The sequence below is a fragment of the Euphorbia lathyris genome, chromosome 4 (assembly GCF_963576675.1).
Source record: "Euphorbia lathyris chromosome 4, ddEupLath1.1, whole genome shotgun sequence".
In the NCBI taxonomy this organism is placed as follows: domain Eukaryota; kingdom Viridiplantae; phylum Streptophyta; class Magnoliopsida; order Malpighiales; family Euphorbiaceae; genus Euphorbia; species Euphorbia lathyris.
Genome location: NC_088913.1, coordinates 97,541,080 through 97,561,167, shown reverse-complemented (window position 1 = coordinate 97,561,167; position 20,088 = coordinate 97,541,080). Strand labels below are relative to the sequence as shown.

The following is a 20,088-nucleotide window of genomic DNA, read 5'->3' as shown; positions in this document are numbered from 1 at the left end:
TACCTCCCTCCATCTTGCCTTCCCTTCGTCTCTTTCTTTCACTCTCCCTATTTCTCTCTCATCCCCTAAAATTAAACAAGAAATCCACTGCTGCAATTTTCGTGTAAATGTCTATGTTGAGTGTTTGGGTTGTTTGTTAGATCTGGAAAACTAATAAAAGATGAGGAAGGAAGAAGATTGAGATAATAATATTGTTGTTATATTGACTCTCTTTCTCTCTCTATCTACTTTCTTTTTTTTTTCTTTCCTGTTATGATGAATCTCTGAATTTTTCATTTTTTGTGATTCAATGAATTTTTATTTATCTATTGCTTTTCAAAGTTTTTTTCAAAATATAATTAGAGATAATAAATTTGTTTTCTCTTTTTGGTTTGTTCTTTATCTTTGTTCAAAAATCTAGTCTGATTCTCACATCCTTCCTCTTCTATAGGCAACGCTGATCAGGTCTGATAACTTGTGGAAAAATCCTTCATCGAAGTACTTCCCTGTGAGGCTCCGTTGGGATTGACCGGGGACACTCCGATGCCAAAGTCAGTAATATTTCTGAGAATAAACTATAAGCACAAAAGTAGAGAATCAGTAAGTGTACCTTTGATTCTAGAAAGCTGGGGTATTTATATAGGTTTTTGTAACCTTCAGCATTAATGGGGAAGCAGGTGAAGAGTCGTGTCATTACTCGTCTTTAATTGCTATCAATTCTCCATTAATCCCAGTATTTAACATTGAAACCCTCAGAGTTGAGGTATTCGAACAGTCAAGTCTTTATTCCCCTTTAATGGCTATTAATTGCCATTTAATTGTATTTATTCCCATTCATGGATGGTAATAAAGGCGCCTTTTGGTATTCTTAGATCCGTCAAGGCGTATGTACGCTCTCCTTGAGAGCTATGGCGGGTCTCCACTACTTGCTCTCATCGGGCGTATCTCGCCATGGTCCACGTGGTGTGGCATAATGCTAGAAACTCATTCATTTTCCTCATTATTTGTATATTCACCCCTGCAGTAATTATCATTAATTCCACATTAATCATGCATAAATATCTCTTTTAAAAGGAATAATGGTTTGCCATTATTTCTATTAATTTTCCTTTATTCTTTATTCAAGAATAATTTGGGTTGTTATCAAGGTCTTCTCCTATTCCGCTTAGATCCTTTCCTCTTCTACTGCCAACGCCGGCCAGCAGTCCTCCTGGTTAGCTTCAGCTTCTTCCGCCAGAGCTTTCTCTTCTTCTCCCTCTAGTATTACAGTCACTCTCTTTCACGACGATGGTATCGGCCCTGAGATCGCTGAGTCTGCCAAACAAATCTCTATTCTTTCTCTATTATTAAATTCTAATTGAATCTGTGTTACTCTGATTTTATGCCTTTTTTACCCTTGATTTTAATTTTTTTTGTTTAAAGTGGAGATAGAGCGATAGCAGTGAAAGAGGAAGAAACATACTGTGAAAGATAGAGAGAGAAACGGGGAGCGTGAAAAAAAAAGACAAAGAGGAGAGAGAAACATACAGAATATATTATATATATTGAAATAAAAGGATAAAATTGGTATTTTAGGTTTTGGAAGAGAGGAATGAGAGAGAAAACCGTTCAAAAATAAGAGTTAAAGGTAAAAAAGGTGACAGTAGCCACCGGTGTAACAAAATGTAAAGTACAGTGGCCATACCGGGAAGAATTGAAGTTCAGTGGCCACAATGTGAAAATAAGTATAGTTCAGTGGCCATGGGTGTAATTTACCCCAATGTTAAAATGGGCAAAGTTCGGTACCATGGTGTAATTTACCCATGATTACTCAGTTAGTAGAGAAGAATATCAACAACATTTTCCTAAATTACTGTAAAAACACCATGGATTCCCTATGGAGCTCACCTTCATCTTCTTCACTTCAAACACCATTAACCCTCACAATAACTTTCCTAACACTGATCACTCTCATTGCAGCCTATCTTTACTCTATTCTGAGACTTTCCCTACATCTTCAAGGCAAGAAAATTCCGGCTGGTTCGTTCGGATTTCCGGTGATCGGAGAATCAATCAGCTTCCTTAGGGCATGTAAACAAGACAAGATTGATGAATGGTTAGAAAACCGTATAAAAAAGTACGGTGCGTTCTTCAAAACATCATTATTCGGGTCCAAATTTGTAGTTCTTTCTGGTCAAATTGGAAGCCGACTGGTTTTTCAAGGTGGAGATAATGGAATTTCTTATCAGCAACCTAAGACTGTTGTGAATATAATTGGGAAACATAATCTGTTTGAGCTGACCGGAGTGAAGCATAAGGTTATCAGAGGATCAATTTTAGGGTTTTTTAAACCGGAGAGTATTCAACGATTTGTTTCTCAAATTGATTTGAGAGTTGAGAAAGAATTGCTCAAGGTACGTATCGGATACACCGTTTTTGTTTGTTTATTTGTTGATGTTAGGGATGGTAACAGGTACGGGTTTCGTGACTATCCGATATAATCTTACATTTATGACTACTGAACTTTACCCATTTTAAGTCGATACAACTCAATCACTATGTTGCACGGGAACTTGGACTTATTAAATGCACTCTTTCGTTTATTTGTTGACATTAGAGATGCTAAAGTATGAGTATGTTGCACGCAAACTAATTAGACTTATCAATGGATACGCCCTTTTCGTTTATTCATTGACATTAGAGTTGTTAAGAGGTACGGGTTTTGTGAGTATCCGGCACAATTTAACCACTATGTTGCACGGGAACTTAGACTTCTTAAATGCACCCTTTTCGTTTATTCGTTGCCATTAGAGGTGCTAACGAGTATGAGTATGTTGCTCGGAAACTAATTAGACTTGTTAATGGGGCAGATAATACCTATATTGATTGGGTCTTGTTGCATTCTTTCATTAGGGTCGGGAATCCCCAAATATGCATTTTCATAGGGTGAGATATGGGAAAAACTTATCATCATTTTTAGGGATGGATCGGGGACGGTAAAAGCTATCACCATCCCATATGATATACCCAACCCATTAATGTTAAGGTACTTATCAAATACACTCTTTTCGTTTTTTGACATTAGAAATGGTAATGGGTACGAGTTTTCATGAGTATCCGATACAATCCAATTAGACTTGTCAATGGAGCGGGCGGTACTTATACTTATTGAGTCGCACACCATTACGGCCAGGAATCTCCAATATACATTTTTATAGGGTCAGATATGGGGGAAAAGTATCCCATTCTCAGGGATAGATCGGGACGGTAGTCCTATAGCGATTCCCAACTTGTTACCGTTAAAATTAGCATTGGACTTATAAAAAAACGAAGATGTTCACCACTTTTAGGTTGGATATTTTAAATTTTCTAGCTCTTCGTACGCCAAATTGACTCTAGGGGTATAGATACCTATGAATTAAATGAGATAAGAATGAGATTTAGAATGCATATCCATTGGGGTAATCAAACAAGACAAGCAAGGACGATACAAGCGGGGTGAGGGGCTTGAGCAACCATTAGTCACCTAAACATACCTAAAATTATAGAGAAACTATCTGCAGAGCTTTATTTTTTTATTTTTTTTTTTGCTAATTGAGCACCATAGATCACCAGAGAGCATCACTAGAACCCATGTCAATAAAACATGTTTGATTCAGGGTACGACAACGACATTATCCACGAATATCCTGCCCGTTTTCATCCCTAACTGAGACTGAAATTATGCAGCTGAATCATACATACATAACCTTTTGCAGGAACTTGAAGGAAAGGATTCCATAAAGATTTTTTAAGGAACTTGAAGGAACTTGATTTTAGATTTTTTTTCCTTATCCCATCTCATTTATCCCTAAAAGCTGGAGCTGGAGCTGATAGTTAATGGTATACTTCATATTAATATCTGACACCCCCACACGTGAATGTCTGCACAAACACAGACTCATATTACCATGTCCTGCAATTAAATCAACAAATAGGACTGCAAGGAGCCGAATCCTAGACCACTTGGTTAAGCTCGCTATGATACCATGTCATAGAACCAATTGAACTAAAAACCCGAGTTAAGGCCCAATCGTAGATCTTATATTAATCTCTCACATCATTCAGGGTACAAGAATAATATTACCCGCATATATCCTACCAGTTTAATTATGCTGCTGAATCATACATATATATTAACCTTCGCAGGAACTTGAAGGAAAGGATTCCATAAAGATTGTAGATCTAATGAAGAAGATTGCATTCAGTATTGCTTGGAGTACATTTTTTGGATTTCCAGATGGGATAGAGAAAGACAAAGTGTTGGAAGATTTTAAAATAATAATGAAAGGACTAAGGTCAATTCCAGTGAATTTTCCTGGAACTGGATATAACAATGCCTTGAAAGCTAGGGCTAGACTGTGTAAAAGGTTATCAGAACTTGTCATGATCAAGAAACAAGAAATGGAAGTGAAAACCAATGAAAGTTTCCTCTCAGAACTTGTTAATCTAAGAGATGAAAATGGTGAACCATTGGCTGAAGATGTGATTCTTGATAACATCTTGATGTTGATCTTGGCTAGCCATGATACTGTAGCAGTTCTTTTGACCCTTTTCATTAGACACCTCTCTAGAGATAAGGAGGTGTATAACGCGGTGGTTCAAGGTACGTATTCAATCTCAACGAACTAACTTTATTATTGTTCGGGAATTCGAATTGTGTTATAATCGTGTTATGTTATCGATATATTTCATGTTGTAATATGTGATATAAATGCGCTACAAATGATAATCGTGTCAAACATGTCATATGTCTATCTAATTCGTCTTAAAGTCCCTAAAATTTTGGATATATTACATACGTGGTGTACAACATTTACCCTATTTAACACTTTGGTGCATAATCTTTATTTTTTTTACACAAAACTCTACAATCTTATGGCGACATTTCACTAAAGTCAACAACAGGTAAAAAGGTCAGTCAACCCTAATCAACCTGCTCACATAGACCTGACAATTATCGTGTTCGAGTCGTGTTCGTGTCGTGTCATTTCGGGTTCGTGTCAAAAAGAGTAAACCCAAACCCAACCCAAAAACTTTCGTGTCAAAGTTGTGTTAACCTGTTCGGGTTAGTGTCGATTTCGTGTCGTGTTTTCGAGTTACATGTAATTTTGTTATGCATATATATTAATAATAACTCGTAAAAATATAAGAAGATATGGTACTGTTTTTAAACATTTTATATCATTTTTAGATTAGTATGTTAACAATAATTATCGAAAAGTTCGATAATATCATGTTAGAAGGTCATGTAATGTGTTTATAACAATTTAGGAAATTCAAATCAATATTTGCAATTAATAATTATAATTTTATTATCTTTATTAATAAAGTGACATAAAAAACACGAGAGAATATAATAATAATTTTTAATATCCGTGTCATTTCGTGTCGTTTTCGGGTTCACATATCAACACTAACCCAACTCAAAAATTAGCGTGTCAGTTTCGTGTCAACCCAAAAATGACCCATTACCTATTAAGCTCAACACTAACACTAAAAATCCGTGTCGTGTTCGTGTCGTGTAATCGGGTCGTGTGTCATTTTGACACCTCTATGCTCACATCACCAATTTTTAGTAAGAAAAGAAAGAGACTTTTCTATCTTCTTCAATCCATTTATAAAGAAAATATTTTTTTAAGGCTTAATACCTTCCTAGCCCCCCTCAAGTTGTCTCCATAGTGCAACTGATCATCCGAACTTAGGGTCCGTTTGTTTTACCTACTGTTTACTGTTGCTGTTTGCTGTTAAGATTTGCTGTTTGCTGGTTCCTGTTGTAAAAGGCCGCTTTTCAGGTGTAAAAAGGCAAACAGGAGGTCACTAACCAAACACTTAATGCTGCTTTTCAAATGTAAAAGGCAAACAGGAGAAGCCTAACCAAACACCTAAAATTCTGCCTTTTAAAATGAAAAGGCAAACAGGGGGTGAAAAGTAGGTAAACAAACACCCTCTTAGACTTGTAACAACTAACCCCCTTAAATTGCTTATTTGGAACAAATAACCACTCAAATAGGTTAATATTTGTGATTTCGAGAGTTTTTTTTGCCCCTTAATTAATGTTTCAGTAATTTTATTTCTGATGTAATATTATGTTGATTTTTTTTCTTTTTTTGGTTTTAGGGGTTATTTGTTCCAAATAAGCAACTTGATGAGTTATTTGTTCCCAATAAGTAAGTTGAGGGGGTTAGTTATCACAAGTCTAAATTCAAATGTCAGTTGCAGTATTGAAACAACTGGGAGACTTAGAAGGTATTCAACTTTTTTTTTTTTTTTTTAAGTTCTTGACTCCATTCGAAGATGAGTTGAAAAAATATATTTTCTTTGTAGACAAGTAAGCAAGATAGGGAACCTGTAACTGAACCTGTATCGCGGATTACTGTTCATCTATGGCAGTCAAGCTCTTCTAGTTTGTGTTCTCTACTTGGGGACCCACCTATCTTCTTCAGCCTATGAATGGAGTTAAGAACTTAAAAAATACATTTTCTTTGTAAATGGGTTGAAGAAGATGGGCGAGTCATATTTTTGTTTAAAAATTGGTGATGTAATAGATAGACTAGGATTGACCAGTCATTTTTACCTATTATACACTTGAGTGGGATGTCACCATAACGCCGTGGAGTTTTATGTGAAAAAAATGAAGGTATACACCAAACAGGATAAATGTTGTACACCATCTATGTAATTTACTCGGTTGGACAGGGTTGACTGGTCATTTTTACTTGTTGCACACTTTAGTGGGAGATTGTATGTAAAAATAAATGTTATACACCAAAATATGAAAACGCTAAAAGTTGTACACCACGTATATTTTATCCTAAATTTTATGTACTTATGATATGAAGAACAAATGGAAGTGATGAAGGCTAAAAGAAATGGAAGGGTGAGTTGGAAGGAAATCAAAATGATGAAGTATACATGGAGAGTAGCTCAAGAGTTGATGAGATTACGTCATTCGCTTCCATCCTTCGTCCGACAAACAACTAGAGACATTAATTTCGAGGGATTGCACATTCCGAAAGGATGGCAGGTACGCCAATTAACTTAATTTTATTTAATTCTTCAATTTTCTAATTAATTAAGATTCAAACACATTCATGGGAAGTCCCGAAGGGACACGGGAGTCAGGAGGATCCATTGTTCCTTCGACTCCATGTATAAACCATGAAAAAAAGAGATAAGGCGTTAAAATAAGCTATGGTTTTTGGATAAGTATCAATTGACGTGTCACGTTCCGTTTTTTAGGCCTAAATTGGTACACATTTTTAAACGTTAAGCATATATTAGTGCTATGTTATACGTGGAGCCTAATAAATTGATACTTCCTTAAAAACCATAGTCTATTTTAGTACCTTATCCCTAAAAAAATTTAGGGATAAGGTGTATATATGCCTCTAATGTTTACAGTTAGGAGAAATTTTACCTCTAACGTTTAAAATAGTGATTTTAGCTTTAATAGGCGGCCACGAGCAATTTTACTCTTAAGATTTATATTCAGAAAAAAATTTACATCTAACGTTTAAAATGGTGTAATTTTACCCCTAATGTTGGCAGCCAAGAGTAATTTTATCCTTACCGTTGACAAGTTAGGTTAATTTTAGACATCATTATAACATACATATATTGTGTTCCTTATTCTGCACCATTTGCATATTCGTTGGTTTTAAAAAAAGATTTCATGTTTTTTATGATTTAATAGTAGAATCAAAGATTAATATTTTTAAATTCGGCGAAATATTTGAATTTTTTTATACAACTCGTACAAAATACAATATATTTTTTAATTTTTTTCATGGCTAATCATATTTTGTGATCTGTTGCTAATTAGAAATAAAATGATGTCATGTGAAGTGTAGATGACAAGATTCATGACTGAGAACACAATTTGATGAATTATTTTTCAAATTAACCCAACATGTCAGCGTTAGTGATAAAATTGCTCTTGATTGGCAATGTTAGGAGCAAAATTGTACCATTTTAGATGTTAAGGGTAAAATTGCCCCTGACCGTAAACCTCAGGTTTATTTTAGCACCTTATCCTAAAAAAATTATAAACTATTGACGGAAATTTCCGTCACAAAAAGTAAATATTCCATTAATAGTTATATATTATTCACAATCTGTCATGGATTTCAGTGCGAAATCATCCGTCCCTAATGTTTAGTTATAAAACATTACCCTTTGAGTATTTGATTCTGGTTCCACCACTGTTTACATATGGACAACAACATATTTGAAAATCCAAAGGAGTTTGATCCATCAAGATTTGAAAATTCTAAGAAAAATTATCCTCCATACACATACCTTGCGTTCGGAGCAGGACCACGAATATGTCCCGGAGCCGAATTTGGTAGAATCGAAGCCATGCTCGTAATTCATCATTTCGTAACAAAATATGAGTGGAAAGAAATGGCACCGGATGAATCTATCACTATTAATCCCATGCCTTATCCAAGCATGGGTCTTCCGGTGAGATTTCACTTCAAGAATAATCATTAATTGTAAGGGTCCGTTTGGTACGTTGTAATGTAACGTAATCAAAATTGTAATGTAATCAAATGTGTAATGTAATATAGTGAAATAACGATTCTATTACCATGTTTGGTTGACAAATTTTAATAAAATTAATAAAGTGCAATTATCATTACAATATGTATGTTTATTCAGTTAAATAAAATTTTCATATTTTTTTTTGTGTTTTTCTCGTTTTTTCTTTCGTTATTCACATTTTTCCTGTTTTTCATTGTTTTCCTCATTTTTGCTTCCATTTTTTTTTCTCAATTTTCGTGTTTTTCTCGTTCTTCATTTTCCATGTATTCATGTTTTTTTTTTGCCTTTTTCCGTTGTTTTCCTCGTTTTTGCTCTTTTCCAATTTTTCCCATTTTTCCTTTTTCGTTTTCATGTTTTCCCGTATTTCGATTTTCACATTTTTTCGATTTTTTGTATTTTTTTTCTCATTTTCGTTTTTTAACGTTTTTCTCTTTTTCGAATTTTTTTTTCGTTTTCATGTTTTTTTCGTACTTCGCCATTAATAATAAAAATACAATGGTTAATCGAAACGAGGATTCATGCATATTTTGTTCGTAATGTCCATTACATAGATTTGCAAAGAAAAATTAAGTGGTATATTCATGATTCCATTACGATAAAAATGATATGACTAACCAAACATGATAACGAGCCTCCATTGTAATGAGCATTCCATTACAACCTCATTACAACGTACCAAACGGAGCTTAAGTGTTAGAAACCTTATACATGTTTAATGTTTTTTTTTTTTTTTTTTTATGGATATACATGTTTAGTGTTAATTTGGGAAAGAATTTGTAATATCTACGAGGGTTCAATTGAACTTTTTTAGTGTCTCTACCTTAAAAAAACTTAAAACTCGATACAAAGGTCTAATGGAGTTTTGCGATGACCAGTGAATGCTCGAATCTCCATATGATCCTGCCTTAGATCTGTCCATGCCAGTACTTAAGGTGCATATTGAATTTGAGTAAATTACATCAATGATATTTAAATTTTACACTAGTTCATACTTTAATACCTAGATTTCATTTTGTCATAAAAATATACCTGAAGTAACAATGATCGAACAATTTAATACATTTTACTGGTCAATAGCCAGTCAATGCAAGTTTGACGAGTAAATTACATCAATGGTACCTAAACTTTACCATAATTCACACTTTGGTAATTAAATTTCATGTTGTCCAAAAAATACACCTCAATTAAAAATGACTCAATAATTTAGTATATTTGGCCGATCATCTCCTAATCTCGAGCCTAAGAAATCAATCAATGGGAACGTCTCACATTCCGTGGAGACATGTAATAAGTTCTTAAATCTTAATCTAGCGGAGTGATTTATGGTAAAATGGTTTTATGTGTTTTATTTCTTTTTCTGTCGTTAAAACACACCTTTGATAAAGTATTAAAGTTTTGAGAAATTTACACAGAAATTAAAATTTGATGTCAAGTACTAATTTAAATAATGTTAAACTAAGAAAATCATTGTTTTTTGGGTAAATAATTTATTAGTCTCCTAGTTTTTATTTAACACACTGTTTAGTCCTCCTATTTTGAAAAACATTTTAAGGTCCCTATCTTTTACCGATATTAACTCTGTGGTACTTTTATCTATGTTTATATATTTTTAACCGAACATATCTTAGCTTTTAGGACAACCACAGTACAATACAAGTTGACCATGTTACTCTGTTATTTTTATATATGTCTATTTATGCTAAAATATAACAGTTACAAGTCTAAAAAAACTAGACAAACGGACCAAATGGTTAATATTGGCAAAAGATAAGGACCTTAAAATGTGTTTTTTAAAATAGGACTAAACAATGTGTTAGGTAAAAACTAGGGGACTAAGAAATTATTTACCCTTGTTTTTTTATATATTTTAAGAACTGTTTTATGAATTAGGGATTTAAGATATATTTTTTAGGGTTTAGGATTTATGAATTGTGGTTTAAAATTTATAAATTAGAACATAAAATCATATTTTATGTGTAACATATAGAAAATAATGACATATTAACAATTAAGTTTTATAATATGATTTAATTATAATTTTATAATCAGATATGATTTTCATCTAAATATCCCTGAGGTTTTAAGAAATGCCCAACAATTACTCCCATTATTTTAGAATAAACAAAATAACAAATCAAACAAAATTAAAGTATAAATAATTATTATTCAGTAATTACGAAATTAACATGAGGTTTCTGATATTCAAATACTATGATTATTCTTGAGGTGAAACCTAACTGGAAGACCCATGGCTGGATAAGGCATAGGTTGATAAGTCATGGGTTCATTAGGTATCATTTCATACCACTCATATTTTGTTATGAAATGATGAATCACAAGCATGGGTTCAATTTTACCAAATTCAGCTCCGGGGCAGATTCTCGGTCCTCCTCCGAAAGCAACATATGTGTATGGAGGATAGCCTTTTGAAGAATTATCACCTCGATGGATCAAACTTGTTTGGATCTTCAAATATCTTCTCGTCCATATGTGTACTAGAAGGAAACAAGAGTACCTGTAAACGTATTTCAGTCTTAATTAGATTATGAAGAATAAAATATAAAAATAAATCTTGTAGATTCGCACATTTATAATAACGTTCTTGTAATTCAAAACCTTGCAAGTACAGATTTGATTTATATACCCGACAAACATTCGGATAAAACCCAGTTTGTTTAACCAAAAATATTTGGTAAGGGAAATTTGTTTGTTCGAAAATAAAATGTTTTTTGGTGTTTAGCTACAACACATGAAACCAGGAAGAAGTTGTGAGTGGTTGTCGTTCTAGGAAACAGTTTTTACTCTTTTGAAAAGAGCTTTTCTCATATATTTTTCTATTAGCTAGCTTAAAATTTTCGGTTAACTTATTTTTCTAAGCAAACAAACACTAGAAAATCAGAAAAATATTTTTATATAAAATATTTTCCATTTTAAAGTATAAAAATTGAGAAAATCATTAAAATTCTATTTTCTTACTAATGACCGATGAAAATTCTGTCTTTACAAATGCATAAAATTTCAGATATGTATTTACAAACTTTTAATATACATGTATTTATCTTAAAATTAAAAGCAACGCAGTTTCATTAGTAAGTAAAATTAGATATGTCCATAGGTCGGGCTCGGGCCGGGCCTATCGGGTTTTTAAGTGAAAATGTTCGGTCCAAGCCCATTATTAATTTAGGCGGGCTCAGGCCAGGTTGGATTCGGGGTTAAAAATCAAATCCCAAGCTCAACTCATATAAGCCCACCTAAATAAAAAATAAAGAGCGGCCCGGTGCACTACACGTCCCCGCTGAGCGAGGGTCCGGGGAAGGGTGCCACCACAAGAGTATCCTGAGAGCAAACCTTCCCCTGCCAAATTATTTGGCAAGAGGCCGCTCCTAAGACCCGAACCCGTGACCTCTTGGTCACATGACAACAACGTTTACCGTTGCGTCAAGGCTCGCCCTCTTTTAAAAAAATGGCTAAATATAAATATAAAATTATTAATTATAAAAAATAAAAAATAAAAAATTATTCGTAAAAATAAATAATTAATATATAAATATATATTTATTAATTAATAATAGACGGGCCGGGCTGGAGCGGCCCATGTTATTTTTATTAATCCCAAGCCCGCCCAAAAAATAGGCGGGCTTTAGCGGGCCTGGACTAGACTAGACCTATGAACAAGTTTTATTTTCCAAGCCCGGTCCAAGAGACACGAGTCTGGGCGGGCAGAGCGGGCGGTTATCCGGACCCATGGACAGGTCTAAGTCAAATGAATCTGTAATGACTTACTATAACCAGTTTGTGCAAAGATTAGAAACAAAAGTTAAAAATAGGGTTAATTTCATATAAGTGACTTGTGGTTTCACTTTTTTTTGCAGATAGGTTCTTGTGCTTTGTTTTTTAGCAAATAAAGGATTGTACTTTTCTCTGTTTGCGGAATTGAGGAAGAGACATAAACGGAGTCAGAATCGATGATGTGTCCAAGGGCAGTTTTTCCATTTTAAAAAATTGGTATATATTAACCTTTCAAATTTATATACTGATTTTTTAAAATGGCAAAATTGCCCTTGAACGTGTCATCGATTCTGACTCCGTTTGTGTCTCTTCCTCAATTCTGTAAACGGAGAAAAGTACAATCCTTTATTTGCTCAAAAACAAAACACAAGAACCTATCTACAATAAAGTGAAACCACAAAGCACTTATATAAAATTAACCCTTAAAAATATGCATCATTTTATGTAAGTTCATAACGGAGAAATAGATCATGTGAGGGACAAAATGTCATTTTAATAAAGTTTATATGGTCAACATATCACTTTAAGCAAGTTAAACAGTAAATATGACGTTTTCTACGTTTTCAAAGTATATAGGCTTTGTTCACTTTTCTAGGCAAGTACACATAGCTAATTAATAATATATTAAGCCATCAATGACTCCATGCGTAATTGGGTTTCATTAAAAGATTGTTGTACCAATTTATCAATTACTAATAAATTATGTGCTACTAATTTGTGGAGGTAGTCAAAATTAACCGAAACGTAAATCTATGGTTTTTCTCATTACATCTTTAACTTCCGGTGCCTATATCAAACTTGTTTTGATCAACACCGATAAACACTATAAGAAAATGACTATTGAGGATGGTCATAATTGTTTCCAAAAATTAGAAAAATTGTCCCTATATTATATTCCCTATACAAATGATATCAGAAAATGATATCATGTAAAACGACATCGTACGGATGACAACATCATGACCCTTTACACGATCACATCACGTGGGAAGAAGCAAGTCTTCAGGAAGTTTTAAAAGTTTTGGTCCCTCTATAAGAGAATGTTCGAGAATAACTAGAGCTTCGTATTACAAAAGGATGTCTCTTAGGACAAGACTCCTTACAGGAGAATGAGATCCTAAGCTCAAAAGGACTCCTAGTTAAGAAAGGTTTCGACCTAAACACTATATATAGATAGATATAATCACAAACTTCGATACGTTAACTATTATCTCACAACTAGTCATACTCTTTAACCATTCCAAAATCATCTACTGTCTTAAGCATCAGAGTGGGTTCGTCGGACTCCGATCCCTCTCTGACATTGGTTCTGTTTTACAGGTCAATATTAGGAAGGTCCAGCAAGCAGTTCAGACACAGTTATCAGAACCTTAGTTAGATTTTAACATAAATTAACGCGTACCTGCCATCCTTTAGGAACGTGAAACCCCTCGAAATTAATGTCTCTCGTTATTTGCCGAAAGGAAAGTGGGACCGGAGGAGAAATTCTCATCAACTCTTGAGCTACTTTCCATGTATACTTCATCATTTGGATTTCCTTCCAACTCACCATTCCATTGTTATTACTTTCTCTTTTTGCCTCCATCACTTCCATTTGTTCTGCATATATCATAATATGAAATATCTATAAATAGAAGTATAGAAAAATAGTATTTCCTATCTCCGTTTCACAATACATATCTTTCTAAAGAGTTTGTTTTATTCCATAATACATGACATCTTGCTTTAATCTATACACATTAATTTACTTTTACCAAATATACCTCTATTTAAGTTGATTTTTTTTATCTTGGGAATAGATAAAGTTACTAGTGGATGCAATTAATACAAGGATAACAAAGTCTTTTATTTAAAATTAATTGCACTTCTTAATTAGTGTGCATTAAAAGACATGTATTGTGGAACAGAGAGAGTACTTATTATTACCTCTGATACACGTAAAAGATGAAACTGATATATATGATTAAAAAAATAGTGTTCATTATTATAATAATTATTATCTATGACATTTTCTACCTTCCACTTAGGAGGTGTTTGGTAGCTGCTTTTCGACCTCCTGTTTGCCTTTTCACTTTGAAAATGAGAGTTTAAGGTGTTTGGTTAGACACCTCCTGTTTGCCTTTTGTAGCCGAAAAGTAGCTTTTTATAAAAGTAAGGAATCCCTGCTTTTTGGAACAGCAGCCTTTTCAAACAGCAAACTGTAACAGGAAACAGCAAACAGCAGGTAAAACAAACGGACCCTTAATCTAACTTGTGAGTTGACTAGATATGTAGTAGGTGTTAAGTATAAATCGTTTTGATTTTGATGGACTGAGTCTCTAATATTTAATTTTTATTTTTTTCTTACATTAAAATTCTGATGATCAGAAAAATTAACTTTGAACATGAAACTTGATTAACCAATTGAATACTTCACCTACGTTCGAATAGAGAAATCATAAATACCTTATTTCAAACTATCAACAATACAGTTTCAGACAATGCTCATTTAATTAAATTCAAATTAGATGTTCAAAACTAACTATTTGGCACGCAGGAGCTCAATGTGGCAAAAAATATATAATGTGTTAAAATAAATGATCACAAGCTCAATCCACAAAAAAAAACGAAATGATTAAAGGCCTCAAAGTGCTTTTTGTCGTAAATTTACTTAGCATAAAGAAAAAAATATTAAGATAACACTATATAATTATTTATATAAAATTCTAGACCTTAAACCATAATTCCTAATCCCTAAAAAAAAAAAATCTAGCGTAATATCCCCTACCTCCTACCCAGTCAGGATGATTTTCGTCGCTAATCTATAGCTCTTGTCCCTTTTGGTGACAGATTAGGGGTGGTTAAAACCATCCCCTACCGCCAAAAGTTTATATCGCTAAAAGTGGTTTTTGTTGTAGAGTCTATAAACTAGGGGCGTAAACAAGTCGAACAGATACCGAACAGGGGGCATGATTGACTCAGCTCAGCTCAAGAATGGGATAGATCGGGCTCGGCTCGAGCTCGTCAAGGCTAAATTTTATGCTCGAAATTGGCTCGATGCCAGAAAAGCTCACGAGCGTACTGATTCAGAATACTAATTTGTAAACCCTAATTTATAAACCCAAAATACTAAAATATATAATTATTTATTCGACCCACGAATAACATAATACATCGGGAGTATAGTATAGTTACCTTGAAGAACCTTGCTATACGTTTCGTGATCTCGAGCAAGGTGTTTGATAACAGAGGTGGTCAGAGACGCTACCGTATCATGGCTAGCAAATATCAAAAGTAAGAAATTGTCAACAATTTCTTCCTCTTCCAATGGTTCCCCATTTTCATCCCTCAAGTTAACAAGCCATGACAATATGCTTTCTTGGATATCTTCCACACCTAGTTCAATTTCTCTTTTCTTAATTTCTACAAGTTGTGCTAGCCTCTTCCTCATTCGGGCACTCGCTTTTAATCCGTTGTAATGCAGAGTTCCAGGAAAGTTTAGAGGAATTGCTTGTGCTCCTTTCAGAAGTATCTCGAGATCTTCTAATAGTAATTCTGTATCTTTTTCTTTCCCGTTTGGAAACCCGAAAAATATACTCCAAGAAACATTGAAAGTAATATTCTTCATCAAATTCACGATATGCACAGAATCTTTTCCGTCAAGTTCCTGTAGTAAATAACATTTTATCTGATTCAGCTTCAAATATAAACCAATATACAGGGGCTTAACTACAGGGTCACGGAGGGGCCATTATCTCCCGACTCTGGGGAGAAAATATTGAAAATATTTACCGACGAAACATATCGTCCCTAAACATAAAAAAATCTGTCATTATTTCATCATTTCCATAAAATTTTACGTTACGAAGTTGTTGACAAATATTTTCGTCGCTTATTTTTATTCCAAAAAATAGTTACTGACGAACTAAAATGCGTTAAAATATTAGTAGTATTTTTGAATCTTAACTCCAAATTAAGCTATTGCGAAAACTTATCAGGATAGAACTAGAGATGGCAAAAGTATACACATATACGAAACGATTACACAACACAAAATGGACACGCAATTTTAGTGTTTGAGTTTAGCTTAATAGGTAATGACTATGTTTGGAAAAGAGATGTTTGAGGCAAAATTAAAGGTTTGAACCACTTTTAGAGGTTTTGACTAGTCAAACATGTAATAATGGTGTTCGGTGAATATAAATATCCATAAAAAAGAATATAAATTATTAAAAAATAAAATAAATATCCATAAAATATAACTGTGTTTATTTGTCATTTTGCAAAAACGGCTATTAGTAATGAACGAAGTTTTACCAAATGAGTTTATATAAACAGCTAGTTGAATCAGCTAATAGCTAATGTAATAAGCTAACAGCTAAATTCTGTTGACCAAACATGACTGATGTGTTGGATTAACCCAAAATGTACACGTAAACTTTTGGATCGAGTTAGAGTTGACATGCTAACTTAAAAATGACACGAACATTTAACATTATTGTTATATTCTTTCATGTTTTTATATGTCGTCTTTATTAATAAAGATAATAAAATTAAAATTATTACTTACAAACACGATTCGAACCTCCTATATTGTTATAAACATAATACATGACACCCAACATAATAATAACAGACTTTTTGATGATTACTGTTACGTATAAATGATTACTTTTTGATGATTACTGTTAACATATAAATGAAAAAATGACATAAATATTTAAAAGTAGTACGACATTCTCCTACATTTTAAAAGTTACAATTAATATATTTACAAATGAGTTAAATGTGCCATTGCTCACTAAACTTTGATGATTGTTTCAAAATGATCACTCAACTTCAATTTGTCTTAATAAAATCATTCAATTTTGAATTTTATCTCAATTAAGTTACTCCAACTGCTTCAAAAGCAAAAAGACACCGGAAAAATGACGTAACCACCACATCAACAATAGTCAACTTTCACTGCTAACTAAAAAGACACGTATCTACCACCTAACTGGTCAAACGACATATGACTGCCACCTAATTTACATGTGTCGTTTAAGTCAGCTAGGTGGCAGCCACGTTTCAGCTAGAAGACAACAAGTGTCATTTCGGTTAGTGGTAAAAGTTGACTACTATTGATGTGGCAAACACGTTACTTTTTCAATATCTTTTTGCTCTTGAAGTCATCTAAGACAAAGTTCAAAATTGAATGATTTTATTAACACAAACTCAAGTTCAGTAACCATTTTTAGACAACCATAAAAATTCGGTGGCCAACAATGCATTTAACCTATTTACAAATTAAAATTACATCTGATCCGAAAACATAACATGAAATCAACATTAACCAATTATGTTAACACGGTTTTTGACACATTATTTTTTTTAGTTGGGCTAGAGTTGACTTATTTTGACCATAACCCGAAATTAACACGACACAAACGCGAAAATTGTCGCCTCTAGATAAAACTAATGGTTCAAATTTTTAAGTAATTCTTTAAATGAATTGGGGGAAATCGGGAATTGATGATGGATACATACATAACACAAAATCGACATTAATCCAATAGAATTAACACGATTTTGACATGAAAGTCATAAATGAAGTAGAATACCTTGAACAATTGATGCCGGACAATCGAATCCATTTGACCGACGAATCTCTGAATACTTTCCGGTTTGAAGAATCCAACAATAGCTCCTCTGATAAGCTTATGCCGATATCCAGAAAGCTCAAAAAGATTCTTCTTTCCAAGTATTTTAACAACAGTCTTAGGTTGCTGACAAGAAAGTCCATTATCCCCTCCTTGGAATACAAATCTACTCCCAACTTGGCCAGTTACAACTATAATCTTGGAACCAAACAAGGATGTTTTGAACAAGGGTCCTAACCATTTTCCTAACCATTCTTCAACTTTGTCTTGTTTTCTTGCCCTTAGAAAGCCGATGGATTCTCCGATTATCGGAAACCCGAACGAACCTGCCGGAAGTTTCTTGCCGGGAAGTTGTAGGGTGGATTTGAGTTTAAAAAATATTCCTCCGGCCACCAGGGTTATTAAGGTTAGAAGCAGACTACTTATGAAGTCCATGGTGTTTTTTTTTTTTTTGTTGTAAGGAAAGTTAGTTACATTTGTTTTTGTAATTAATAATATATCGAATCTGATAATTTTATTATTATAATGTTTTTGGGTGTGACATAATTAATTAATTAATTAATAACTAGCTGATGAAATTTATAATGTATTTTCCACACAATAATGCAAATGACTAGTTTGGATTATATTCTCTCTGACCTTAATTTTTTTATTCCATTTCCCGAGAAAATTGTCTTTACCAAATAAATTAACTCTCCATACGTTTTTAATAAAAAAAATAAAAATTTTAATTCTAAAATATTTATTTATATTAGAAATATAATTAATTTATAGTTTTTAGAGTATTTAACAATGTTATCAGGTTCGGACCGAACCGGACCGGTGAGGAAGCCGGTCCGAGCCTGTCCAGTTATTTCAATACTGAATTGGACCGGGACCCGGAGTGACCCCGGGTCTGTTATGGTACCTTATTATTGTGCGGTATTCACGTCGCCCACGTCGTGCGGGTACGCCCCTAACCTGATGGTCAATCGATTGCACCTCCGGCGCGTGAGAGAGCTTTTTTCCTAGTAATTGGTTAAAGGCTTGTAAACCAATTTACTTATAAACTAGTTAAGTTTCTTATTTATTTCCTATGTGATGTGTAAATGTTTAATTTCATTTTATCTTCTTCCAAACCATTTCAAGTGGTTCACTTTGAGTATCAATTTCTCATTCATCATTTATCCGTTTTGAGTTTATAATATATTTTTAAAAAGATCTTATGGCATAGAATACGTTGATATATTTCAATTTATTCTGAATTTAATTTATTCGTTATATATTTAAGACTCAAATTAACAAAAAAAATAACAAACCAAAAGTTGTTTATCATTTATTTTGGATATACAGTATATAATGTATAAAAATAATTCTAAATTAATTATATATATTTAATGTATATAAATATTATTTATTTATTACGTCATCTGGTTCGACCAATCCGAGTCATTCAGTCCGACCAAGTGACCCGTGACCCAGTCATTAATCTGGTTTGATATCCGGTCCGGTTCTGATAACATTGGTATTTAATAAAGTATCAATAAATTTTATTATAAGATTATCTTGAAAAACCAAATTAACACTATTATTAGTAATTTGTTGGTTTTTATTTACAGTTTTTAGAGCTCTAAATATCAGGATTCTAAATTCATTATTAATTTATAATAAATTAATTATCAACGAGGGAAATACAAGTTCGGTTCATTTTAGGGATGCAAGTGGGCGGGGATTCCCCGTCCCCGTCGGTGACCCGTCCCGATGAGGACGGGAAATCACCAATAAGAATCTCCATGGAACGGGGATGAGGATAATTTTATTCCCCGTGACAGGGATGGGGCGGGGATGGGGATGGTATCGTCGTCCTGTAAGGATCCTCGACCCCGTCACGTTAATCCCCAATGGGAAATCTTCAATTATTCCTTATTATAATTAAAATTATACTTTAAATATTATAATTTATAACATCTAATTCGCAGTAAAGACGTGGATAGGAGACAAATCTGTTCCCATCTAATTCGCAGTCGAGAACGGGAATGGAAAATGTATTCCATGCTCCGCCCGCTCGGTTTGCATCCCTAGTTCATTTAGGACCCTCGTTGATATATATGAGATCTCACACACTAGCAAATTTATAATGTAAATATTGGTAAAG

At 33.4% G+C, this 20,088-nt stretch overlaps 1 protein-coding gene and 1 pseudogene across 1 annotated transcript; one reads left to right on the top strand and one right to left on the bottom strand.

The window, feature by feature from the left end:
- The first annotated feature begins 1,617 nt into the window (after positions 1 to 1,617).
- LOC136227014 (taxadiene 5-alpha hydroxylase-like) lies at positions 1,618 to 8,629 on the top strand. The gene is made up of 4 exons (XM_066015743.1): positions 1,618 to 2,372; positions 4,147 to 4,603; positions 6,840 to 7,024; positions 8,242 to 8,629. The coding sequence occupies exons 1-4, from the start codon at positions 1,782 to 1,784 to the stop codon at positions 8,491 to 8,493; spliced, it is 1,485 nt and encodes a 494-aa protein (XP_065871815.1). The 5' UTR covers positions 1,618 to 1,781; the 3' UTR covers positions 8,494 to 8,629.
- A 2,117-nt stretch (positions 8,630 to 10,746) lies between these two features.
- On the bottom strand, positions 10,747 to 18,394 carry LOC136227303 (taxane 13-alpha-hydroxylase-like; annotated as a pseudogene).
- Positions 18,395 to 20,088: the final 1,694 nt, after the last annotated feature.